Source organism: Protopterus annectens, chromosome 10.part0 (genome assembly GCF_019279795.1).
Source record: "Protopterus annectens isolate FY-2018-M chromosome 10.part0, PAN1.0, whole genome shotgun sequence".
In the NCBI taxonomy this organism is placed as follows: domain Eukaryota; kingdom Metazoa; phylum Chordata; order Ceratodontiformes; family Protopteridae; genus Protopterus; species Protopterus annectens.
The window spans coordinates 1,836,761,300-1,836,771,299 of record NC_056744.1 but is presented as its reverse complement, the minus strand read 5'-3'; the positions used below and the strand labels follow the sequence as shown (position 1 = coordinate 1,836,771,299).

General features: G+C 39.3%; 1 protein-coding gene across 1 annotated transcript in view; it reads left to right on the top strand.

Moving 5' to 3' along the window:
* The window catches only part of LOC122814088 (sulfotransferase 1C4-like), a 345,308-nt gene that overhangs the window by 214,471 nt on the left and 120,837 nt on the right, over positions 1-10,000 (top strand). The window contains exon 5 of the mRNA XM_044086697.1: positions 6,339-6,433. Within this exon, the coding sequence (XP_043942632.1) occupies positions 6,339-6,433 (95 nt within the window). The remainder of the gene's footprint in view (positions 1-6,338; positions 6,434-10,000) is intronic.

Below are 10,000 nucleotides of genomic sequence, written 5' to 3'. Positions count from 1 at the left end.
ATGTATTTATTAATTTCATTATAACGATTTTGATGTCATTTCCTGTAACTCATTTGAAATAAGGTATAAAAAGGAAGTTTGGGTAGGGAAAATTTGTTGTTTCTGAAGAAGTTCATGCAATAAAAAGTGGAGGAAAGCGCTTAAACATACTGTCCTAGTGTGGTATTTGGATTTGTGCAACAGGACTGGTTTTATGTTTGGCACTAATTGAAAGATTGCTACTTCCTCAGTCCCCACTGTATTGCAATCTCACATAGAAAAAACATAAAAAGCATGGTATGTGCAGTCACCGATTTTCCATTAGCACTACTAGCCTTTTTGTCTGCTTGACAAAATGCATTGTTGACAAATTGTTATGTCTTACACACACACACACACACACACACACACACACACACACACACACACACACACACACACACACACACACACACACATACACACACACACAGGTGCATGTATATATGGGCAATTATTTAGCATAGCCAGTCAACTGACATTTTTGGGATCTCAGAATATGCAAGTTTTCATATTCTGCTAATTATTTATTCTAACTCTGAAACTGTACAGTCCCCAGGGAAAGGGCATATTCCCCAACCCTGGAGATTGTGCAGGCTCACACAACTGTTGACAATCTATTTTGATGACTAAAGTCTGTTGATAAAACAGACCTCAAATAGAATGCATTTGGAAAAAAGGACATTCAATTAACAATACACCCATACACACACACACACACACACACACACACACACACACACACACACGCACACACACACACATACACGCACACACACGCACACACACGCACACACGCACACACACACACACACACACACACACACACACACACACACACACACACACACACACACACACACACATTCATGTGCATGTTCTATTTATATTGATCTATAAACCAGCCTGCTTACCTGGTTAGATGATGAATAGATAAAACTCCATCTAATTTGGATTTAAACACAATTAATTTTCATAAGTCCAATTTATTATATTTGCAAGATACACTTCACATGGAAAAGGTCTTTCAAAAAGGACTTCCTTTATTTGGGAGTAGACCAAGAATACAGATAACACAACTCAGATAACTGCATTTCAGGTCATGCCTCTAACTTAGTATTAAACTCATAAGTCGTCATCTATAGAGTCCCTCCTGATAAGTTTCATTCTGCAAGTTCTGCTCTTGTCTGGTGAGAGAAAACTGGAAAAGGTTAGTTTGGTGTCAAACAATGTACCACTCTGGGGCAGATTCAAGATGGCCAAGAGGACAGGTGGCTGAAGAGGAAGTGAGACTTTATCACCTCCCAACTGGGCAGTCATGACATCCCAATGAGGGTGTGAGGAATTCTGCAAAATGCCAGTAATCATCAGGTTTCTGTCTACAGGAACAAATGTGTCAGATCATAGGACAGAATAGGATCATAGGATCATTAGACCATAGGATAGAATAGGATCATAGGATCATTAGATCATAGGATAGAATAGGATCATAAGATCATAGGATCATTAGATCATAGGATAGAATAGGATCATAGGATCATTGTATCATTAGATCAAAGGATAGAATAGGATCATAGGATCATTGGATCATTAGATCATAGGATAGAATAGGATCATAGGATCATTGTATCATTAGATCAAAGGATAGAATAGGATCATAGGATCATTGGATCATTAGATCATAGGATAGAATAGGATCATAGGATCATTGGATCATTAGATCATAGGATAGAATAGGATCATAGGATCATTGGATCATTAGATCAAAGGATAGAATAGGATCATATGATCATTGGATCATTAGATCATAGGATAGAATAGGATCATAGGATCACTGGATCATTAGATCATAGGATAGCATCATAGGAAAATACTGGGCTAATGACCTTAAAAGGGCCTGTTTTAAGCCTAGACATGCTTTCCAGAAATGTTAAAAAGGTATTGGCCCCTTATATTGTGAGGGGGGTATATAAACATTGGCTTGAGTGATCTAGCATTAGAAGCTTCTGCTGTCTGATAGAGACATAAATCCCTGAGCTGGGGTAAATTTATGATTCCTCATCCACTGATCCAAGTTTTTCTTGAATAAGTGGAGGAAAGAAATTTGCTTCACATGGATGGAAAGCCTGTTCCGGAGAAGGGGTAGCCTCTGAGACACATACCTGCTCCTCCAGCATGCTGGTGAGGTTTACGTCCTTGGATCAGAAGTTTCTGAAGTTATTTGTTTTGCAGATATGCAATAGAAGATGCTTTGTAGGCCAGGTAGAGGTCACTTCTCAGCAGCCTATAAGGGACTGAGCATAAGATTGAGGCTTTCAGGCAGTCTGTATAGGACTTCTTTACTAGACCATGTATTCCTTTTTGTGAGGAACCTCTGAAGACACTGCAGTTGTTACATATGTCTGGTCAGGTATATCCTGAAGGGGGTGTTAAACTAAATGGTTGGTCTTATCAGAGCAGAGGACAAAGGAACAATGACAGTTTCGGACCTGGATTCCGTTCCCTTGTTTATAAGTTGTGCAACAGACAATGATTTCCTCACATCAGTAAACACATGATGGTCAAAGGCCAAGTCACTGTCTACATGTGTTTCCAAATCCCTGACTGTTGGCTCTACTGTTAGGGGTGTATTATCAATGCAATAATTTGCAGGGGTGGCTGTTTTACCAAAAGATATATTATGCGTTTCTTGGCCATGAGTTTAAGACTGTGACTCTGGCACCAGTTATTAGTCTGTGTCTGGCCTTCTTGGGGGGCATTTGTGTTTTAGGGGGGAAATCAATGACTGTATCTAATTTGCAATCATCAGCCGGAGGTCATTGATGTTAGTCTTCAATTCAGAGAAGTAGATACCAGACAGGAGGTGGCCGCAGCACTGAACCCTGAGACACTTTTCTAGCGACTGGCCTTGCTGTTGGGGTAGATTCCCCCAGCCTAACTTTTTGGGTCCTGTCTGTAAGCCAGTTGAATATCAAGTAGGTGATGTATGGATTACTGCTACATTCAGTGACCTATTTACAGTGCCTGACTGGGGTATTGTGTCAAATGCTTTGGCATGGTTGAGGTAGGCAGTGTGCACCATCTTGCCTTCATCCATTGCTTTGGTCCACCAAGCTGATTAGGCATGTCCTGCTTTCAACAAAACCAAACTGAGTTGGATCTAGTGTCTGTAGGCTTTCTATGTCCTCATCTAACACACCCATCATTATTTTTTCCATGACTTTACATATTAGAGTAGTCAGGCTTATAGGTCAGTAGTTGCATGGGTCCATTTGTTGCAATTTTCCATTTGTTTAGCACAAAGCTTGTTTAGAAGTTGTGGGCAAATAGTGATTCTAGTCAGCCAGATAGTTCATGTTTCATGCTACTAAAGAACATCCCTGGATGTTATCTGGGCCCAATGACTCATTGTCCTCGGCCTTGGAGAATGCTTTGAGGATCTGTTCCCTAGTGATAGTCAGGGCAGTTATGTTTGTAAGTATTTTCTAAGGGGTGTCTGGAGGGGCATAAAATTGGAGATACATTTGTTGGCCAGTAGATATGCTATACTTTCTGGCTCGGTACAGGTGGCTTCATTTACACTTAATTGAATACATTGTTGTGTACTGCCTTTGAGACTGTGGACAGAGCTGAAGAAAACTTTGTGATTGTCCTTGGCCTGGGAGGCTGTTTTTACCACAAAGTTGGCTTTGGTAGACTTGCTAAGCCCCATGAGCTGCTTGTTTTGATTTTTGAGGGAGTTTTTACCTTGTCTGTCATTGCACCTCCTAATTTTCACCATAATTTTCTTCCTTTTATTGTACAGCCTATTGGTGTTGTGATTCCACCAGAATGACTAGGTTTTTGTTTTAATCCTGCACGTTATTGAAGGGTGCAACTGTTAATATGATTTTAAAGGGTTTCCATGAACAATACTGCATATAAAGCGGTATTCTCAAGTGTGGGGCACTTTGAATTTTGCCAAGGTGTCACTCAATAGTAGGAAGCCTGCCTTAGAATGATTCTTAAAACTTCAAGGGTTAGCTGCGGTTCTGGGTTTTTTTTTTTATTTCAAAGGAGACAGCTTCATGGTCTTACCTGAGTACTAAGGACAGTACACAGGGATGGTGCATGTTATGCCATGTTTGTGACACCCAGGTCAAGGATGTTTCCACCCCTAGTCAGCATACAGACTAGCTGCTCCAGGGTATTTCTGATTACAACGTACAGGAATCTCTGGACATGCATATTATGGTTTGTGTATGATTCCCTGTCTATAGTAGGAGTACTTAAAGTCACCCATGAATATGGTGTTGGGTTGAACGGGGTGTATCTCCTATATATTTAAGTATATGTTGTGGGACTCCTGGGTTATGCAGGGGTATCTATAGCTTGCAAGGATATGATATGGGACTTTGCCAATGGTAATTCAGACAGGGAGAAGCTCAACTGCAAATCGTACTGTTTGACCAGCCTTGAGGTGTGATTGTTTTTAAAGTAAATTAAGACACCGCCACCTTTTGTCCCTTCTTGTGCAGTAGGTGGCCTAAATATGTGGAAGGCATTGTAGCCCTGCACTTCTGCATTGCTCTCCATGGCTTTAAACCATGAGTCAGTAAATGAACAAATGTCTACATTCTCCAGGGAGAGGAGAGGTTGCAGCTGATGGAGTTTCTTGTTTAATCTCCTAGTATTTAGCAGTAAAATCTTTAGATGTTCTTGTGATAGTTTTGCTATGTTTTAAGGTTTATCATATTGGCAATGCCTATAATCAGAATCAGAAATACTTTATTGAACCCACAGGAAATTGCTTATGTTACAACTGCTCAGAAAAACATTGACACACTACATAGACCAAGCACACGTTACATAATTAGGTATGACAGATACTATACTCAATTATGTTACCTATATATATATATAGCAGTAATGCCTGAAAGAGGTACACTGTAGACCAAAGCCAAAGTGTTAGATGAGTTTGATACCACATATAGTAGTGACATGAAAGGGGGAGCCTTTCGTGTTAATTACCACTGACACTAGGATATGGGGGGTATTGAACAAGACAATACTTTAGCTAAGGTATAGCATATTTCACAAAGGATAATTGCACTGATGATTAATATTGCACTGAAAAGAGAGATAAAATGGATGAGAAAAAACATGGGTAAGAGTTTACATGGCACTATGTGGTCTCCTTCAGTAGTGAGGGAAGTGCTAAGATGGCAGGAGGTGTTATAGAGTCTGATGGCTGATAGTAAAAAGCACTATGGAGGTTGACAAGGTTTGTAGCCAATATTCAAAAGCCAAGAGGGGTCAGTTGCAGACCATTCCTAAGAAAGCAGCATGGACTGTCAACCATACGTTGCCAGGCTGACAAATATTGTACCAACGTTGAATGACACCAAGAACTAACCCAATTGTTAAAGTCAATTATCTTCTGTTCATATTGTGACATCATATTAGGACAAGGTAGAGTGCTGCTCAGTGCTAGATTCATACTGGTGTGGGACACTTGTGACATCATTCTTAGAGAAGGAAGAATGCTGCTCAGTGCTAGTTTCATACTGGCTTGGGACACTTGTGACATCATTCTTAGAAAAGGTAGAATGCTGCTCAGTGCTAGTTTCATACTGGCTTGGGACACTTGTGACATCATTCTTGGAGAATGTAGAATGCTGCTCAGTGCTAGGTTCATACTGGCTTGGGACACATACTCTGAGAACTTCGTCATGTTTCTCACCATATACTCCAGGGCGGTACTTCCCAGGTCATTTATACCCACATGAATCATAACTGAGTCATATTGGTACTTACGGTACAGTGACCTGGGTGCGTGCATGATTTGTCAGATATAAACCAGACAGGCAACTTACAGTGACATTCTCTTTACTCAGCTTGGTGAGTGGGACATCTGTGTGCTTCACAATGAAGTCCCCTATGACAAAAATATTGGGTTGTTTGATCATTAGTCTTATGGCCTTAAAAGATGAGTTGCCATGAGATTTTGTTTGTATGTGCTGTGGTAGGTGCTGTTTTGGTAAATTTCTTTTGAGAGTTCTGAGGATATTTATTGTGGGTGCAAAGACTTTGAGGTCTATGAGGATTAGAAAGATTACATTTAAGAGCCTTAGTATATATGGGCCTATGTGTCTGGTACAAAGAGTATGTACAAAGATGATAATGATGATTATCATGATGGAGTGCGTGATCATGTAATGATTTCCAGCTAGTGAACTGTCTGTAGCATTAAGAAGCAGAAACCTGATAACAAGAAACTATAACCAGTTTAAAGTGTAGCCCTCACAGATGAACTGATGCACAACCGTTGTCTTTTGTAGTTGCTTGGGGCTCATGGTATGAACATGTGAAAGGCTGGTGGAATGAAAGGAACAAACAGCAAATCCTGTACCTTTTCTATGAAGACATAAAAGAGGTAAGGCCTCTTGGTACCATTTTGTCACGTGGTTGGAATGTAGACTTTTTTAAGAAGACAGAGATTTGAACTACTAAGGTCCAGTAACCAGAACCTCCTCAAAGTGTACAAACCCTTATGTGCACCTGGGCAATTTCTCCTGTCTTTCTCCCTCACTTCCCCCACACATTTGAATCACTGAAAACCACTCTGCCTTCAAGACCATGCTCCATTCCCATCTCTCTTCTCACTGGGAATGCTCATGCTCTTACCCCACCTGACTCTCTCTATAGAATTACTGCTCCCCCATCCTTTTTATTTTTTACTTTCTCAAAACCTTAATTTCATTTCCACTCCCTCTCCCTTTTTCCTTTCTCATAACTCACCCTATTCACCTTTCACTGCTCTACTGTCTTGCTCTAATTCTTCCTCCCTCTCACCTCATGAAACTCTGAGTGCATAAGTGCCTGCACTCCAAATTCTACTTATGTACTCCAAAATACTTATGTTTTAATTTCATTCAATGATTTGTTACAACACCTTGCTCAAATGTTATTATTCTGTCTTCTATATTACTGTGTTTGTAGTAGTTTTGAAAATTGAATTGTACTTAACTTTGTTGATATTACCTTTGTAATAATTGTATATGGAGCTTTTCTCCCCGGGCCTCCATTGAAAATGGGGTCATTTTGACCCAATGGACTTTCCCGGTTAACAAACTGCAAATAAATAAATAAATAAACCTGTAAATTTGTGTCTTCTGCTACTATACCCAGCTAACATATGCAGTTTTAATTAGGAACACTTCTGATTCAGAATTGTGTGGTTCAGAGACCAGCCAAAAACAGAACAGAACACAACTGCATTTTAAATACTCTATGAGCCCTCTTATTCTGCCTTACTTACAAGCTATTCACACCAGGTCTGACTTTAGCTTTCTGTCACCTAATATCCTCCCTAATATACTGCCTTCCAGACACAAGACAACACTGCCACCTGGGGTTAGATTGTTGGTACTAAACCATTATCTAGGAAGATATAAATCACTTCCGCCTCCTACAGCTCTCCTGCTGGAGGAATACATTTTGGATTCTAACTGTATATATTTATTTATGTTCTATTCACCAGATATTGATGGAACAAAACCTGTAAATAATATTCTCTGGAATAAATATTTAAGACTAGTAATATGCATGCAATTCCAATAAACTACCCGACCTGCATGCATTCATAGGCCACTACAATCCTGACATACTGACCATTACTGAGACATGGTTTAAATCAAATATCCAAAATGAAGAAATCCTCCCATGAGGCTATAATATACTAAGACTAGATAGAGCAGGTAAAAAAGGAGGGGGAATAGCAATTCTCTTTAAAAATACACTAAATTTCCAACCTCTGCAAACCTCTCTACCTAAATTCAAAAATGCTGAAACACTAGGTTCAGTTCTCTGCATAAACAAAACAAAAAAAATCAATATCCTTTGCTGCTACATCCCACCAGTAAACAACTCTCCTATAATTGAGGAAATCTTACAGTGGTCTAGAGATAATCTACCACAAGAAAGTATTCTGCTAGGTGACCTTAATACTGACTGGTTGTCCTGCAATTCCAACTGCCCCTCTAACCACATAAATCTCTATGGGTTCTCACAACTCATTGAAAAACCTACCAGAATAGATAAAAAAATCACAAAAACAATCCATACACGATTGGACACTGGTCAACTGCTCCAAACAAAACTACCAGAAAGGCTGTCTACCAGATACTATGTGACCATCTCCCCACATTCCTATTATGCAAATGCACTAGCCTACCCAATCCCATAGTTCATAGGCAAATCCGGCAAGACTGCAACTTAAATCCTCAGGATCTTAACTCAATTCTAAGGCAATGTGATTGGGAACCTCTACTAACCCTTGGACTAGATCAAGCAGTCAGTTACTTTAACAGTACATTTACCAATGTCCTCAACAGTATTGCCCCAACTAGGAATGTCAGAATAAAAGCTAACTATGCACCATGGCTAAGTAGGGACACCAGAGCCCTACTAAAGTCCGGAAATAAGGCCTGGAAACTCTGGAAGATGGAAAACACTACCCTATCCAAACAAACTTACCAACAACTTAGGAACCAAGCCAAAAGACAAACCAAACTTGACAAACAGAACTGTTCCCTTAATGCCCAAACAAAACACTTAAGAAACCCACAAAAATTTTGGCAAGCCATCAACTCCTTACTGAAACCAGGCAAAACTACCACTCCTACTCCCAACACAGCCAATAATGGCATGGATACAGCCTCTCAATTTAACCACCATTTCACTGTCGCTATTCTTATCTAACCAATTATCCAAAAATAACTCCCAACTCAGCCAATAATGGCATGGATACAGCCTCTCAATTTAACCACCATTTCACTGTCGCTATTCTTTTTTTTTTCTTTCAAAACAGGTTTATTTTTTTAACATACAAGAGAAATATCATAACAATTTTATACAAGTAATTAAAAATAGGTATTATTATAATATTCAACAAAACAACTAAAGTATTTACAAAGACATCCACTACAATCAGATCAATTAATTAAACTAAAATACCATGCTATTGAAATTAGGATTTTTTTAACAAATTTTGTAAATTATCCCATACAATATAATAAGATGTTTTTCTAGTTGTTCTTGACCTAATTGTGTTTATTTCCATATGGCACACTATATTCATAACATTTTTAAATTCATTGAACGAAGGAGGTGTATCTGAAATCCAATTTCTGGTTATTATTTTCCTAGCCACTGCTAGAATAGACCATAACAAGGGAAGCTTAACCTTTTTAACACTTTGAGGTACAGGTATACACTGTCGCTATTCTTATCTAACCAATTATCCAAAAAATAACTCCCAACTCATCCAATAATGGCAAGGATACAGCCTCTCAATTTAACCACCATTTCACTGTCTCTATTCTAGCCTTATCTAACCAATTATCCAAAAATAACCATTCATATTCACCAACCAAACATCCAAACAACATTCCCCCAACTTTCTTAACAGTTCCTATCTCATCAATTAAGAAACTCCTTCTGAAACTTAAACCTAGCACCCTTGCAGCTGATAATTTACCTGCCAACTTCCTAAAAATGGCCACTAAAGCCATATCTTACCCCGTGTCCATCCTCATTAACCGCTCCATACAATAATCCTATATTCCTCAGCTGTGGAAAGTATCATACATCATCCCTCTTCATAAAGGTGGAAATTCTTACGACTTCTCAGATTACAGTCCAGTCGCCATTTTATCTCCCCTTTCTAAACTTCTAGAGAAATGCATTTACTTTCAAGTCATGAAGTTCCTGGACACACACAAACTCCTGTCCACCACACGACATGGCTTCCGGCCACATCACAACGACTGCTCTTCTTTCCTTTGCTAACATAGTTAACCAACACAGGAATAATAATAACTTCACATCTGCCATATTTCTGGATCTCTCCAAGACATTCGAATGGTCTCACACACCATACTACTAGATACTCTAGCCTCCCTATCCTTTGCCCCATCTACTATTGCCTGGTTCAGAAATT